We start from the raw sequence: 17,804 nt of genomic DNA, 5'->3' as shown, positions 1-17,804 counted from the left end.
CCTTACGTTGTTGCTTGATCACAGGCACCCATGTATGTTTCCGCAACCGCGCCGGCGGCCTGCAGCCGCTAGTGTTGGCTCCCGGCGCCGGTCATGTCCACCCTGCGTTCGAGCCATCTCTGATTCCGTTTTCAGTTTTGTCAGATCAACACCAGGGCATTCATATCGAGCATAAGGCATCTCTTACAAGAGTTCGATAGTAGCCCATTTGGTTAACAGCGCATGCACGTATCCAAAGGGTCTCGGGATCAAATCCCGTGCGCCCCCATTTTTCCCATTTGCTACATGTTCGTGTTTCTTCAGTTCAGTTTAGTTCGAGAGAATGTGTCATCCAGGGCCAAACCCCTCCAGTGCATAAACACGTTTCAGCCCAGCTGGTCGTTGCGCTGCACTTCCACCCAGGCGACCAGAGATCGAATTCCCACGGCCGCACTTCACCAATTTTTGCCTTACCAGGTCAACCTTGTTCATGTCGTATCAAGTCCAGTTTCCATCACAAACATCTTCTAGGCGGGCTGGTCAGCGCGCCAGTTTTCCTCAGAGAGGAACTGGGTTCGAGTCCCAGTAGCCCCAATTTTTGCTCTGTTTCCTTTTATTTTTCTGCACACACATACTCAGCCGCTGGGCCAAATCTCCTCTTGGGCCGCTGCACTGTGTTGCATTCGGCTCGCGTAGTATGTTTTTCCTTCTCTGTGGTTTTAGTATTTTCCAAGCACATGCATAATTACATTACTGCCATTGTTTTGCATTGCTCATATCTATATATGCATGCATCCAAACTAAACAAACTATATAGGTAAAATGCTTAGAGTTTTATGTAGTTTCACTATATCCAGCTTTTATCCATGTTTAAAAATGTTTAAACTTGATGTTTGATTAAATTTGCTCAAATGACATGATAAAATGGTTTATTTCATAACTAAATAACCGTAGCTCGGTTTTAAATGTTCTTTATATGTAACTTGTCTAAAAAATGCATAGATTAACATGGTGCACTCTATTTCCCTGTTTAACAACACTAAAATATGGTTTAGGCAGAATAGTACCAAATTCAAGGTATGCACATGGGGATTTTCCAGAATTGTTGTTTGTTGTTCCGGCCTCATTTAAACTTTCCTAGATAGGTAGTTTTCTTATGCTTCACCCCTTGCCATGTTTAACAACATTTAATATTGTTGGGTGCATAAACAAGAGAGAACTAAATAATTGATGTGTTGTTCCGTCAATATGCAACTCGTTGCATATTGAGCTCCACTTAATTTGTAGTATTGTTTGTGCACTTTGCCATGCCATGCCTTTTAAACCGGTCATGCATCATATTTGTTTGTGCATCATGCCATGTTTATGCTTGTGCGTTTACCATGTTGTTTGTTTCTTTCCGGTGTTGCTTCTTAGTTCCGGTAATGTTGCGATTGTGAGGATTTTTTCGAGTACTCCCGTTCGTCTTCTTCATGGACTCGTTCTTCTTCCTAGCGGGATTTCAGGCAAGATGACCGTCACCTTGGATCTCATTACTATCATTGCTATGCTAGTTGCTTCGTTCTATCGCTTTGCTGCGCTACCTATCATTTGCTCTTCAAGCCTCCCAAATTGCCATGAACCTCTAACCTTTGACACCCTTCCTAGCAAACCGTTGCTTGGCTATGTTACCGCTTTGCTCAGCCCCTCTTATAGCGTTGCTAGTTGCAGGTGAAGTTGAAGATTGCTCCATGGTGGACAGGGTTATGTTGGGATATCACAATATCTCTTATATTATTAATGCATCTATATATTTGGTAAAGGGTGGAAGGCTCGGCCTTATGCCTGGTGTTTTCTTCCACTCTTGCCGCCCTAGTTTCCGTCATACCGGTGTTATGTTCCCGGATTTTGCGTTCCTAACGCGGTCGGGTGATTTATGGGACCCGCTTGACAGTTCGCTTTGAATAAAACTCCTCCAGCAAGGCCCGACCTTGGTTTTACCTTTTGCCTCACCACCACCTACTTTTCCCTTGCGAGTAATTAAAACAAGGGTCATCTTTATTATAGCCCCCCAGGGCCAATGCTTGTCTAAGTGTTGGTCCGAACTAGAGTCCTTTGCAGCGCCCCCTCAGGGAAACTTGAGGTCTGGTTTTAGTTGTACGGAGTGCTCATCCGGTGTTGCCCTGAGAACGAGATATGTGCAGCTCCTATCGGGATGTCGGCGCATCGGGCGGCCTTGCTGGTCTTGTTTTACCATTGTCTAAATGTCTTGTAAACTGGGATTCCGAGACTGATCGGGTCTTCCTGGGAGAAGGAATATCCTTCGTTGATCGCGAGAGCTTATCATGGGCTAAGTTGGGACACCCCTGCAGGGTATAAACTTTCGAGAGCCGTGCCCGCGGTTATGTGGCAGACGGGAATTTCTTAATGTCCGGTTGTAGATAACTTGACACCAGATCCGAATTAAAACGCATCAACCGCGTGAGTAGCCATGATGGTCTCTTCTCGGCGGAGTCCGGGAAGTGAACATGGTCTTTGGGTTATGTTTGACGTAAGTAGGAGTTCAGGATCACCTCTTGATCATTACTAGTTGACGACCGTTCCTTTGCTTCTCTTCTCGCTCTTATTTGCGTATGTTAGCCACCATACTTGCTTAGTCGCTGCTGCAACCTCACCACTTCACCCCTTCCTTTCCCATTAAGCTTTGCTAGTCTTGATACCCATGGTAATGGGATTGCTGAGTCCTCGTGGCTCACAGATTACTACAACAACAGTTGCAGGTACAGGTTATGCGATGATCTTGACGCGAGAGCGATGTTGCTTGTTTTGGAGTTCTTCTTCTGCTTCTTCGATCAAGGGATAGGTTCCAGGTCGGCAGCCTGGGCTAGCAGGGTGGATGTCATTTGAGTTTCTGTTTGTGTTTCATCCGTAGACGGATGTTGATCTTATGTATGATGTATTGTTGTATTCATGTGGCAGTGTATGCCTTTTGTATGTATCCCCATCTATTATGTAATGTTGATATAATGATATCCACCTTGCAAAAGCGTCTTCAAGATGCGCTTCTATCCTTGGTGGGATCTTCGAGTTCCTTTAGGATAGGGTCGCATCTTGAGCGTGACAAAATGCCTGTTGACACGATCTGTCTGAGGCGTAGCTCAAGGGCTACTAGGTATGATGGATTCAAAGCAAATATTGTCACTAACGCTAAGAAAACAATTTCCAAGGTAAAGTCTAGGAAAGCTCCTGCGATTGCCAGCTCCTCCAAGGCGACAGACCCCTGCTCCCCAGTGACACTGCAGCCTGCAGTGGCTCAGTCCGAGGATATACCCCCCCCCCCCAACATCGATTCAGCAACTACAGCAACTAGGGACTGAGTTCTGTGGGATTCTAGCTGAAGATCTTAGTGATCAGATTCTCCTGGCACATGGCCAAGGGGGGCGATCCGATGCTGAACTAAACCTAAATGGCGACAAATAAACAATGGAACATTCTCTATTGGAACGTGCGCGGCATCAACTCAGAAGAGAAGCAGTTGGCGATCCGTAATGCAATTGAAATTAGTGGGTGTTCGGTAGTTTGCTTTCAAGAAACCAAGCGTGAAACTTTTGATGCGTCCTATGTTAAACTCTTTTGCCCTAAGAAGTTTGATATGTTTGAATTCGTTCCGTCTGTGGGTAATTCTGGGGGTTTAATTACTGCCTGGATGAGTTCAGTTTTCACTGGTGTTTCTGTTTTTTCTGAATCCTTCGCTCTTGGAGTCAGGTTTACTTTGACACAGTCCAATGATTCGTGGACTCTAGTTAACGTCTATGGTCCATGCGCCGACCCCAACAGAGCTTTATTTACTGCCTGGCTCTTTGACCTACAAATCCCAAATGGGGAAGATTGGCTAATTCTAATAGACTTCAACTATATCAGAGCGCCCGATAATCGTAATCGTGGAGGTGGTAATGCTAATGACATGCTAATCTTCAATGAATTCATACGTAGATAGTCGCTGGTAGAAATACCAATCAAAGGACGTGCGTTCACGTGTAGTAATATGCAAACTAATCCACTACTAGAACAGCTCGATTGGCACTTTGCCTCTGTTGACTGGGCGGCCAAGTATCCGAATACGTTAGTCATGCCTCTGGGGAGGCCCACGTCAGATCATGTGCCTTGCTATGTCAGTATCCAGACCAAAATACCAAAGACCAAACTGTTTCGCTTTGAGGATTACTGGATCAAACAACCAGGTTTCTTTGATGTTGTACAGTGTTCATGGAACAAACGATGTTACGCCCCGAACGCAGCTGCGGTCCTATGTAAAAAGCTCAAAACCCTCAAGTATGATCTGAAACAGTGGAGTAAGACAATATCCAAGCTTACTGTGCTGATTGATAACTGTAATAAAACTCTCCTGGAGATTGATGGTCTTGAGGAGCGTAGGAGACTGTCGGTGCCAGAAGCAAACTTCAGAAACATCCTGAAGAGGCACCTTCTCCATCTGCTCGATTGCAAAAAAGCGTACTGGAAGAAACGCTGCACTGTTAGGTATTTCAAATTTGGTGATGGCAACACCAAGTTCTTCCATAGAGTTGCTACTGAACGTTTCCGCAGGAACAACATTGCCTCGCTGCGGGTGGCCGATGGATCAATTGTCTATGACCATGGGGCCAAGGAGGCAGTGCTGTTACAAACTTACAAAGAAAGGTTGGGCGGCTCTACCCCTACCAACATGAAATTTGATCTGGACCGCATCATCAAAAAATAGATGGGTTGTAGTCCCTGTCCGAGCCTTTCACCCGCGAGGAGATCGGTCAAGTGGTCAAGGAGATGCCCTCGGATAGAGCCCCGGGTCCCGATGGATTCAGTGGGAGTTTCATCAAATCCTACTGGCACATTGTCAAGGAGGAGTTCTATCGTCTCTGCTTTGATTTTTATGCAGGTACCTTGGACCTTGAAAGCTTAAACACTGGTTTCATCACCCTCATCCCCAAGAATCAATCGCCGGAGACAGCTGATGAATACCGACCCATAACGCTTCTCATTTGCTGCCTCAAATTGCTGACGAAACTGCTGGCTAATCGCCTACAGAAAGTAGTCCTTAAAATTATACACCGTAATCAATACGGGTTCTTGAAGGGCAGATCGATCCAGGATTGTGTGGCGTGGGCGTATGAATTCATCCATCAGTGTCAAAACTCAGGGAGAGAGATTGTCATCCTTAAGCTGGATTTCGCGAAGGCCTTTGACACGATAGAGCATGCCCCAATGCTGCAGATCATGAAATGCATGGGATTTGATAGTCGTTGGCTGGGATGGATCCACTGCCTGTTCTCAACTGCAAAGTCCTCTATACTGCTTAACGGAACCCCAGGTAGGCAATTCTTCTGTAAGAGAGGGGTGCGCCAGGGGGACCCGCTGTCCCCCCTCATTTTCGTCTTGGCTGCTGACCTTCTTCAAGCAGCCGTCAACGACGCCTATAGGAGGGGAGAGCTAGAGCTGCCCATGCCCACCGTGGAGAGGGACTACCCTGTGATTCAGTACGTGGATGATACGATATTGGTGTTGCCTGCTGACCAAGCGCAAGCGGAAACGATCAAACGCATTCTCCAGGACTATGCATCCTCCATAGGTTTGCGCATCAATTTCCATAAATCGACTCTGATGACTGTCAACACAGCGGTCGACGCGACGGAGAGGCTGGCTGGGGTTTTTGGGTGCAAGGTTGGAGAAATGTCGTTCACGTACCTTGGCATGCCGATGGGCACGGCTAAACCCACGGTCTCTGACCTGATGCCGTTGGTGTCTTCGGTAGAGCGTAGGCTGTCCACGGCGGCGTCGTTGCTGGATCTTGGGTCAAAGCTTACCCTAGTCAACTCGGTGGTCACGTCCCTCGCAATCTACGCTATGTGCTCAATCAGGCTGCCTCCGAAGATCCTGGAGCACCTTGACAAACTAAGGAGATACTGTCTTTGGGCAAAGGAAACAGATGATGGCCAAAAAACTATGTCCATGGCGGCTTGGGCGCTAGTGTGTCGCCCCAAAGAGAAAGGAGGGTTGGGGATTATTAATCTTCAAGTCCAGAATCAAGCCCTGCTGCTTAAGCAACTGCACAAATTTTACAATCGAGTTGATGTACCGTGGGTTAACCTCATTTGGTCTAAATACTATGTGGATGTGGTGACCCATGCAGCTGATCAGTGCGGGTCCTTCTGGTGGCGCGACGTCATGCAGCTAGCTCCAACTTACAGGGGGGTTACGTCGGTTGAGGTTCAGGATGGGAGCATAGTGCTATTTTGGAAGGATCTGTGGCACAATGGCATCCTCAGTGATAGCCATCCCAGGCTGTTTTCCTTTGCGACGGACGAAGATGTCTCGGTGCAGGCGCTGCTGACAGCGCCTACGCTTGGGCGAAATTTCCAACGGCCGCTATCGACGCAAGCCAGGGAAGAACTACAAGACCTTCAATGTAGTTTGGCTTCCACAGAGCTCGCTGAGGCCCCGGACATCTGGAGATGCACCTGGGGGGCGCGGGGTTTAGTCCCAAGAAGTTCTACGACCACTGCTTTCGGGAGGTGGTGGCAGATGATGCCTTCAAGTGGATCTGGAGATCAAAGTGCACCAATAAATGGAGGGTTTGCTTGGCTCCTTCTAGCGGACAGACTGAATACCAGAAACATGCTAAAGAGGAGGGGCATGAAGCTGCGTGACGACGTATACACCCGCCTCCTTTGTGATAGCCCGCCAGAAGAAACGGTGGAGCATCTTTTCTTTCATTGTCCATTCAGTAGGGCTTGCTGGATGCATCTGGGGATCGATTGGATGAGAGGCGGCAACAGACTCCAAATTGTGCATGAGGCAAGAGCCAGGTGGACGAACCCTATGTTTATGGACATATTTATCATCTCGGCCTGGAGCATTTGGAAGGAGCGCAACAACAGGCACTTCAGGGGGGTGCTGACCACGTTCGAGGGTTGGCTCGTCAGGTTCAGGGCTGATTTTCATATGATGAGATACAGAGTCAAGGAGGCTCTGGTGCCGTTTGTGAACAGTTTTGTCACTTCTCTTTAGCTTGCCAAACAGAGCGCTTCTGTGTATTGTATCTTGTCCCCCCCCCCCTCACTTCGCTCCCTCTCTGGTGGTGAGGGACTAATACCCATCCCAATGTAACACCACAGAGTTGTACATGTACCCTTGAGTTAAGTTGTTTTGAAGTCAGTGAGGGGCTGCCCTCACTGTCCTAAGTTTTCAAAAAAAAAAACTATACCGCTGAGATTTTTGAGTTATTTGAAAATTATTTGGAAAATGTCAATTTTTCTAATAAACAACAGTTCGTTAAATTCCGAAAACAGTTCACTAATTTCAAAAAAAATCGTCGAAAATGAAAAAAGTTCATTGGATTTGATTTTGAAAAAAAGTTCATCACACTTGAAAAAAGTTAACCCATTTCGAAAAAAGAGTTTATCAATTTGGAAAAAAAGTTTATTCTATTTGACAAAAGTTCATCGATTTTGAGAAAAGTTCATCGAATTAGAAAAAGTTCATCATATTTGAAAGAAAAAGTTTATCCAATTTGAAAAAGTTCGGCGGCTTTAAAAAGCGTTCATCGAATCTGAAAAAAGTTCATCAAACTGAAAAAAGTTTATCTAAATTTGAAAATAAGTTCATCAATTTACCCAAAAGTTCATCGGCTTTGAAAAAAAATCTAGAAAGAAAATAACAAAATAACCATCCGTAAACCAAATCGCAAACCGGGAAAAACCAGTCTCCAAAGCTTCCCAAAACTGGGGCTTTCGCGAACGTTACGGAAGTAAATAAAATGAGCAAATGGACATATTTGTACGTGTGCGATGGGGTGCTTGGTGGTCTGATCGCTCGCGTTGAAACCAATTGGTCGCTAGTTCGAACCCTGGTTCAGTCATCTTTTTGCGATCTAGAAACATAGAAAAAAACCCTCAGGCGCCCCTTACATGGGCTGGCCCAGCGCGAGGCGTGCCAGTTTGGGAAATGAACACAAACGGGGGAGCAACTAATTAACGAGCCGTCTTTAGTTCGAACCCTGGTTCAGTCATCTTTTTGCGATCTAGAAACATAGAAAAAAACCCTCAGGCGCCCCTTACATGGGCTGGCCCAGCGCGAGGCCTGCCAGTTTGGGAAATGAACACAAACGGGGGAGCAACTAATTAACGAGCCGTCTTTTTGAGTTAATTGATGCGACTTTCGCCTCATGGGACTAAAAGTTCAGGCCGTCTTTTTGCATATGGACGCAAATGTTATTCTGGGCATCTCGTTGTGTACGAAGAATGTTGAAGATTTCTGAAGTTGAAGCCAGGAAAAGAACGGGGTATTCTCAGTCAAATCTGCCTATCGCAAGCTTGTAAGTACACGCCAGAGAAGAGAGGCTTGGCTTGAAAACAGGCCCGGTCCTTCCGGTTCAAACACAGAAGAAGGGGAATGGAAAAAATTGTGGAAGACAGAAGTGCCAGGGAAGGTCCGAATGTTCCTATGGAGATTATCCAAGCAGTTCATTCCAACCAACAATGTAAGGGCACACAGGCATATGTCAACATCCAGCCCTTGTGGTATCTGCGGCTCTCCGGATTCATGGAGGCATTCCCTCCTAGAATGCACCATGTCAAGGTGCACCTGGGCCCTTATTGATGAAGAATTGGCACAAAGCTTGGCAACCATCACTGAACCTAAAGCTAAACAGTGGCTATTCACCCTCATGAGTAAGTTATCGCATGATCAATTTGTGAAGCTCTCAGTTTCATGATGGGCCATCTGGGCAGCGAGAAGGAAAGCTATTCACGAGGGATTATTTCAGAGCCCCCAAACCATCAATGGTTTCATCAATAGATACCTGCAGGAACTCAAGATGATAGCTGAGCCTGCCCGGCCACAAAACGAGCAGCGAATACCTATAGCAAATATGAACGCCACACGCCCAAAAGCGCCTCCCTCGGGTTTGCAAAAATCCACGTCGATGCAGCATGTCGCAGGGGACTAGGGGGTTCTTCGGCTGCTGTGTGTTGAGATGCTAATGGTAATTTCCTGGGTAGCTCAGCCCTTGTAATCCAAGGAGTGGATGATCCTGAAATCCTTGAAACGATAGCATGCAGGGAGGCGCTCGCTTTGGCGCAAGACCTCAACACCTTCTCAGCATTGTTGTGGCTTCCGACTCGAAGGGCGCAGTTGGGGCTATCAACAACAGCAGCAAAGGAGCCAATGGAGCCATCATCATGGAGATTAATAGTTTAGCTAGTCCCCTAAACTGTAAATTTACTTTTGAACGCCGTGCATTCAATGTCGATGCACATAGATTAGCCAAGTTTTCTCTCTCTTTAGGTCCTGGTCGGTACATTTGGTTGGGCCAATCCCACGACCAGAGATGTATCCCACACTCTGTGGGTTTTGCTGAATAAAAACTTGGTTTCCCCCTAAAAAACTAATTAACGAGCGCTTCTTCGGGAGCCTCGCAACGATCAGCGCCACTTGGCGCGCTCTCAGCCATTTGCAACGTGTCGCGCTCTAGACGGTTTTTTCGTCCGGGTTTTTTCGTGAAAAAAAGTTCATCAAAACCTATCAACATGGGATCTAGTTTTGAAGATCTCAACGCGGGGAATCCAACGACGAAAGCGGTTCGAGATTTGGACGCACGGTTTAAGAGATAAAACGTTTTGAATAAACGGATCTACGAAAAAAGGGAAAACTCCCGGCTTGCGACAAGTGGCGCACATGCAGCGCGCCACTTGTCGCAACCTGGGAAAGTTGCAGTGATCTCCGCAATGAGTACTCCTTAACTAGTGATTTCGACAAACGGGCGCCTGCAGCGCTAAATAGGAAATGCCCTGGTTTGGGTCCATTTTACGTCTCCAAGCACATCTGCATGGGCTAGCTGGGCTCTCTTGGGCTCTATCAGATTTTATATTTTATTTTTGAGTGCGACAAAATGAGCCAATCCCATATCAGGCCCGCCTGCGTCATATAGACCAGGCTTCTCTGATGACTCTTACCAACGGCCAGTACAAGTATATCTCAAGTAGCACGACTGAATTTGACAACAAAGATGCATGATTGCTAACCAAAGCAGTTCCAAATTAATTTAGTGTAAACTGCAATTACAAAATCAGCTCCCATCATAGGATATTCTAATAGTACGAGTTAACCACTTGTTAAATTTTTTCCTGCAAAAAAATCACTTATTAAATTTCATGAGAACCATCCTAACTCTTTGGACAACATATACTTAACTTGTCTTGCATTGTAACATTATTTTCCAAAATGCCACAACACCTTATAGATAGCGACATATTGGCACCTATCAGAGTGCAGTTTTTTGTAGCTTGAGCTCCAGGGTACCCTCTATCGTGGTCGTTCAATATGGCATCCGGTGCATAGGGATATGTGCATAGTATTGAAAAGCTGCAGATGCGTCAGGGCAATTAGCGCTTAATTCTCATGCACGTGAACACCACTGCCTCTCTTTCTCCTACACCGATGTGAAATTCTGACAGGACCTCTCTCTCATACACAATATTATAACATGAATTGGAATCTGCATGCATACAGGACACACCAGAGGCAGCGATGCATGTGAGATGACAAAAGCGAGGTTCTTGTCAGCTTGTCATATTCTTTCTATACTGTTGTTATCTATCTCGTTTCCTATTTTTTAGTGGAGAGAAAGGAGGAATGGCAAGAGAGAGAAGTGACAGAAAATAGTTGTTCTCATCGCTCTCTCTCTCGTACTGTCTCATCGCACTCTCTCTCAAACAGTAGAGGAGGCAGGACATGAGGACCTCCAGAGGCATGCTCTCCCTCAAACAGTATAATTTCAGATTATTTGTACACAAAGTTATGTGGCCTCACGTAATTTAGTCTACTAAAACTGCATATGGCTCGCAAAAGATCCCACTTCAATCCCTTTTTGACTTTTCTATCTTTCCTTGTGCCAGGAGCCACCTTCGTCACATGCATGTACAGTGCGCTGCACCGCAGGTCCATCCAAGCTCCTGTCTCCTGATCGCTGCATGCAAAGGTCACAATGCTAATGATGCTTCAGACGCACATATCTCAATGTGAAACAGGCGGAGAGGATAACAGGTGCCGTGGAGCTCGAGCTACAAAGGAACTTTACCCATCAATAAGATAGCTTCTTCCATACTCAAGGAACTCATATTATCATACTTATTATTGTGCCCATCCACGCCATCATAGAGGATATCTTCTTTCTCCTTGCAAAAAACGTTCTCCGCCATGAGACGCCTATGGCTGATGATTCTCAAGGTTGCGTCCTCACGCCTACAGGGATCTTTTCCGCAGGGCATCATCTCAAACTCCGACTCACGCCCGCGAAAGTCCGTCCCGACTGGATGCACAATTCTTGTCCCCATGGCTTCGCAGTAAACGCACCGAATTTGTGTTGTCAGCACACGAGGTTAATGCATAAACTGTGTGTGCATAAAAACAACATAAAAAATGAAATGTTCCGCGGCTTATAAGTTTCACAATGCAAGGAGCCATAAAGTGTTGACACATGAAAAATATTGGCATGCATAGGGTTGGTTGTAGCATACCAGCACATGGCGGAGGCGGAGCCACAGGGCAACAGAAGGTGTCGTGTGTGCCGTCGCTGTGAATTTCAGCAAAAAATAAAATCAGATCCCCATCTCCACCACATGGGCTTTGGGGGTAGCCAGGAAGTTGACGTGACAACAGCCACACTCATGAGGAGGCCATTGAGCAGGACCGCCGACCCGGTCATTCACACCACCAATCGTATGAAGCTCGTAGTTGGGATCCCCATTTGGCATCTGCTTGTATCTATTCAACAGGGTATTGACCCCCTTGAAGACCACTATATAGAGGTCAGCTAGGTCTGCAAGGGGGTAGGATTTGAGGGAAACCGGCGGGAGTGCCGTCTCGGAGTCATGATCATGTGTGGATTCCGGAGATAGCAACCTGGCAAGCCGTTGGACATCGTGAGAGGAGAGCTTGCCGGAGCCCAGACGCAGCAGAGACAAGGCAGGCCCCAACATCTCCTTACACGATGCCAGAAGCTTTGCTTGAGCGTCCGGGTTGGGGTGGCAGCGTTTTTCAACATTTTTCAAATACATGTTTTACATTTTCCAAATACTCGTTCAACATTTTTTTCATTGTTATTCAACATTTTCAAGTGTTTGTTCAACATTTTTAATACTTATTCAACATTTTGAAATACCTGCTCAACATTTTCAAATACTCGTTCAACTATTTTTAATACTTATTCAACATTTGTCAAATACTTGTTCAACGTTTCTAATACTCTTTCATACTTGTTCAACATTTTTTAAATACTAGTTCAACAATTTTTAATACTTCTTCAACCTTTGCCATATACTTGTTCAACATTTTTAATACTTATTCAACATGTTCAAGTACTTGTTCAACATTTTCAAAATACTTGTTCATCATTTTTGAATACTTATTCAATACTCGTTAAACAATTTTTTATACTTATTTCAACATTTTATGTGTTTCTTAACCGTTATTATTTTGAAAAAAGCATGAAAAAACCGAGTAAAAATAAAAAACACAAAAAAGCATATTGAATTAGGCGAGTAAAAATGAAGAAAAATAAAGAAAATAAAAATAAAACAAAAACAGGAAAAGAAAGTAAACATTGTAAAACCCGGCTAATTTTGCTTCAAGTAGGCCGCGCTCTCCATATTCTAGTAGCGTTGGGAAGTAACTAGTCGATCCTAGGATCGAATCCCTGCTATGCCTATTTTATTTAACGTTCGTCAGTGCGTGTAGCATGGAAGCTAGGCATCATCATGGAGAAGCAAAAATGGTGGGTGGAAGAGGAGGATGATCTCCTAGTCGTCGTCATCGGAAGGTATGAGAATCTTGGAGGCGGAGGCGAGATTCGGGGAGGAGGAGGATGACGACCCGTGGCCCGTGGTTTCTCCGCCCGGGGAATAGGCAGGGATCCCAAGGCCTTAATGGTAGACTTTGCTGGTTGTAAGTTTGTGTGTAGCACATCGGCTGGAGGGATCTAGGGCAAAGAATAAAAATCCTTTCACCTTTTTTTTGAGGGGTAAATAGCCTTTTATTGATTAAATTCCACAGAGTGTGGGATGCAAACTGGGTCATGTGGCTGGCCAAGCCACACATGACGCCCCTGAGCTAAGGTAAGAGCAAACTTAGCTAGTTTATGTGCTTCAAAATTAACTACTCTACTTTCGAAAATAAAGCTACAATTAAAAGCAGCCGATCTGGCCTGAATCTCACTGATGACGGCTCCATATGCACCCTGACTGCCCTTCAATATGTCATTGACCACCTGTTTTGAATCTGAAGATATTACTAGATTATGAACTTGGAGATCTTGTGCCAATGAGATAGCTTCCCGACATGCTATAGCCTCCATAGTTGCGGGATCATACATCCCGTCTATTACCAAAGCCGCACTTCCAAGATATGTACCAGAACTGTCCCGGCAGACCGCGGCCGCAGATCCCTTTCTCTGCACCCTGATCCCTGCATCTACGTGTATCGTCATAAAACCCGCCGGTGGTGCAGCCGGCCTTCTAGCAGGAGTAGCCCCCCTTGGTGCCGTCTGAATCCGGTTCGTGGCTCCTTTGTCACTTACCAATTCCAAGTCCCTGATGAAGCGAGTGATGATTACCTTTATTGCATGTGGGGTTTGAAAGATCGCTTCATGAATAGCTTTCTGCCTAGCAGTCCATATGGCCCAGAGCGTCACCGCCATCAACATGAACTTGTCATGCGGTATCTTCTCCATTAGTGCAAACAGCCAGTTCTTTGCCACCGGTTCAGACGCGGTAGCCACCTCGAAGCCCAGTTCTTCCTCCATAAGTGCCCAAGTGCATCGGGCCACTGTGCACTCTAAAAGCGAGTGTTTCCATGAATCCGGCGCCCCACACAGCCCACATAAGCTTGTATCCGACATATGTCTATGTGCTCGGACATCTTCTGTCGGCAAAGATAGTTTAGATAATCTTCATAGGAACATGCGGATTTTGGCAGGCACTCGAGTCTACCTAGGATGAGAATAAAAGACCCTATTTACAGCTTGCCTTCAATATACAGCCCAGCCCATGAAAAGATTTTTCTTACCCACCTAGATTCGGCCGCAAACCAATTTTCCTCAGGCTTAAGTACATCTCAAAGCAGCACAACCAAATTTGACAACAAAGATGCGTGATTGCTAACCAAAGCAGTTCCAAATTAGTTTAGAGTGTAAACTGCAATTACACAATCAGCTGGCACATTCAAATGCCGTTACTAACACATCATTGGATATATTCTAAACAGTACGAGTTAACCACTTGTTAAATTTCATGAGCACCATCCCAACTCCTAGGATAACATAAACTTTAACTTGTCTTGCATTGGCACAGTATTTTCCAATGCCACAACACCTTACAGATAGCGACAAAGTGGTGCCAGTAACATAGCTTCTTCCACACTCAGGGAACTCACATTATCAAACTTATTCTTGTGCCCATCCACCCCATCATAGAGGATATCTTCTTTCTCCTTGCAATGAACATTCTCCGCCATGAGACGTCTATGGCTGATGATTCTCAAGGTTGCTTCCTCGCGCTGACAGGGGTCTTTTTCGCGGGCCAGCATCTCAAACTCCGAATCACGGCTGCGGAAGTCTATCGCGACTGGATGCACAATTCTAGTCCCCATGGCTTCGCAGTAAACGCACCGAATTTGTGCTGCCAACACATGAGGTAATTAATATGTATTAAATGTTAATGCATAAAACTGTGTGCACGTAAAAACACATCAAAAATGAAATGTCCTGCGGCTTACAAGTTCCATAATGCATGGAGCCATAGAATGCTGACATAAACCATGTGTAATGCGTAAATAAAGGGTGATTGGATGACCGTGTCCTAGTTGATTGTAAACATTATCAGTTTGTTGACTGGGAAATGAGCACGATGGCGAAGGGATCATCAAGCTACATGCTGATCACTATAGCAGGCTGCTTGATCGAAATGTTCGACTTCATTAACATATCAACATGGAGATATTCAAGTATAGGCATTCGACTTTTGTTTCCTTTTTCATCTTTGACACTTCCTTTTTTTCAACAATTTTATTTTTCACTCCAGATACGAGAGTTCAGGCTGGCGGAGTAACAAAACACAATCTAGTGGTCTGTTGTGGTAAAGATGCACGATGGTGGTTCAGACTCTGTATATATATATATAGCATATACAGAAGATATACTGACTAGATAAGACATGTGAAAAACCGTTGGCATATACAACAAAATATACTGACTAGATAAGATACTTGAAAAATATTTGCATAGGGTTGGTTATATGCAGCTTACTAGCACATGGCGGAGGCAGAGCAACAGGGCAACAGAAGGAATCGTATGTGCCATCGCTTTGAATTTCAGTAAAAAACAAAGTCGGTTTTCCACCACAGGGGCTTTTGGGAGTAGCCAGGAAGTTGACGTGACAGCGGCCACACTCATGAGGAGGCCATTGAGCAGGACCGCCGACCCGGTCATTCACACCACAAATCGTATGAAGCTCGTAGCTGGGATCCCCATTTGGCATCTGTCGATATTTGTTCAACAGAACGTTGACCCCCTTGGAGACCACTGAATAGAGGTCTGCTAGGTCCGCAAGGGGGTAGGATTTGAGGGAGACCGGGGGAAGTGCCATCTCGGAGTCATGATCATATGTGGATTCCGGAGATAGCAACCTGGCAAGCCGCTGAACATCCTGAGAGGAGAGCTTGCCACGGCCCGGACGCAGCAGAGACATGGTAGGCCCCAGCATCGCCTTACACGAAGTGAGAAGCTTTGCTTGAGCGTCCGGGTTGGGGTGGCAGGCCGCGGTGGCGGCTGCCAAGAAGGCTTCCCTGAGACCGGTGTCCGGGGAGTTCTGAGCCTCCTGAACATGGCGAATTGTGGCAGCGGCAGGATCAAGGTCGGGATCAGCGAGCACAAGGATGGCGTCTGCCTCAAGCAGGCAGCGCACGGATCGCTGGAAACCAAAGCCATGGTAGCGAGTGCAGAGGAAGGAGACCAGGCCGTACAGGGAGCGGTTCTCCATCCGGTGGAGGCTCCGCGTGCCGATCACGTTCTGCTCGAGCTTCATGGAAGGCGGGAACGCGGCGTGGTGCCAGACGGTGTTGACGATGATGTTGGAGACGGGGTCGAGGGGGCCGTAGCAGTGGCCGGCCCTGATCAGGCTGCGGTGGAAGCCAGGGCCCGCCGGCAGCCGAGCGAGGGCCTCAAGGTAGTACCCGTGAATCGTGTCCTGGAGCGTCCGGTTGGGCAGGTCATTGTCCGGTTGCGGCATGCTCCGGGGATGACGGCGAAGGGAAGCTTCCGCGAGCTGCCACGCGCACCGCATGGCTACTTCACGGGCCAGCGGTCCCTCGGTGACCATGGAGGCGAGCTCCCTGACGACGTGCGAGCGGCGGCGTGGCGATGATTGTGATTCACGGAGCAAGGCGAGCAGGCTGAGCGTGTCGTCTACGCGGCTGGAGACGTTGCGCCAGGCGCAGACGAGGCGGGCGGCGTCGGGGTGCCCGGCGGCCAGCCCGGCGCACTTGAGGGCCGTGTTGATGAGCGAAGGCGCGGCCTCGGAGTCGTGGAACCACTTGATGCCGTGGTCCGACGCGACGGCGCAGGCGGCGATGAGGGCGTCGGCCTTGGCGAGGCGCAGGTAGCGCACTGCCAGGCCCTCCGCGAGGTTGGGGAACATGCGGGTGAGGAAGACCACCAGGCCGTCCAGCGACCGGCGCTCCAGGTCCTCCTGCGGCGCATCCTCGCGGTCGCGCCACCGCTCGCGCTTGCGGGAGTGGTGGACGATGGTACTGTTGATGACGACGTTAGAGACCGGGTCGAGGAGGCCCACGCAGAGGCCGCGCGCCTGCAGGCCGCGGCGGCACGCGAGCCGCCTCCGCGCCTTGCGGTAGAAGGAGCCGATCTTGTGCAGCAGGTAAGACCTGGACTCGGACTCTTCCTCGGGCGAGGGGTACCCAGAATAGATTCTCGGCCCGTAGATGCGGAGAGCCGGATCGCCGGGGTTGGGCACAAGCGCCATAGCCAGATCGCTGGAGAGAAAAGAGAGATTGGTGAAAGAAGTCCACGTACATAACCACCCGGTGTTTCACAAACGGGACAATTTACCCCCTGAGATCTAAAACCGGGTATGTACCCCCGGGCTTTCCTAAACCAATCCCGATTAGAGTGGTTTTGCAGGCGGTTCTGCTGACGTGGCAAGGTTGCGGATACGACCTCGGCAACTCGGCACAGTTCCTCTCTTCCCCTCCCATCGTTATGCCATGGCCGCGTATATTGCATTATTGCATCGCTCACGTCCACAGAGATCCCTTGAGAACAATGCAGCGTTGAGGTACTGATCGGAAGCAGCAACAGCCAGCAGCCGGCTGTATTTTGGCTTGATGCAATCTCGGCTTGCCATCGCGTCCCTTGTGTGCCCTAGTCGCGTCAGTAGCTTTCTCACCGGCCTTGTTCGCTTCTTCCTCCGTAGTCCGTAGGCAACAACTCACCAAGCTCGCGTCTGTGCCGCGCGCGGCTTCCAACAGATGACGACGTTCGCGAGCGACGCTCCAGCTCCTCGCCACTTCCGGCGCCAATGACCTGCTCCCCGACAGCCTCGACCGCCCTACCAGTCTGCCTTGGAGAGATTGAGTACGAGGCACTGCCGCACTGGTCACGCACGGCTAGGGGTCGCCACAGAGGAGGAGCTCCACGGCCCAGACGGTCATCAACTCCAGCGGTATGCAGTGCACTAGGCCGTAGAAGCAGGTTCGATGATGCAGTTCGCCTGACTGAAGGCATG

The 17,804-nt window shown here is 47.7% G+C and overlaps 1 protein-coding gene across 1 annotated transcript; it reads right to left on the bottom strand.

Moving 5' to 3' along the window:
- Positions 1-14,280: 14,280 nt before the first annotated feature.
- LOC123133676 (uncharacterized) lies at positions 14,281-17,497 on the bottom strand. Its single transcript, XM_044553113.1, has 2 exons — positions 15,311-17,497; positions 14,281-14,684 (listed from the first exon to the last, which is right to left on the bottom strand). Exons 1-2 carry the CDS (start codon positions 17,040-17,042, stop codon positions 14,380-14,382), a joined length of 2,037 nt encoding a protein of 678 aa, XP_044409048.1. The 5' UTR covers positions 17,043-17,497; the 3' UTR covers positions 14,281-14,379.
- Between the last annotated feature and the right edge of the window lie 307 nt (positions 17,498-17,804).

Source organism: Triticum aestivum, chromosome 6B, assembly GCF_018294505.1.
Source record: "Triticum aestivum cultivar Chinese Spring chromosome 6B, IWGSC CS RefSeq v2.1, whole genome shotgun sequence".
Taxonomy (NCBI): Eukaryota; Viridiplantae; Streptophyta; class Magnoliopsida; order Poales; family Poaceae; genus Triticum; species Triticum aestivum.
This window is presented reverse-complemented; position numbering and strand designations above follow the sequence as displayed.

What these genes read in the sequence shown, in the direction of transcription:
- LOC123133676 (XM_044553113.1), bottom strand. Translation starts at nt 17,042, where the DNA reads ATGGCGCTTGTGCCCAACCCCGGCGATCCGGCTCTCCGCATCTACGGG. An exon ending in TCTGCCTCCGCCATGTGCTA is followed by an intron (nt 14,685 to 15,310) that starts GTAAGCTGCATA and finishes ATGTGTTGGCAG; the next exon opens with CACAAATTCGGTGCGTTTAC.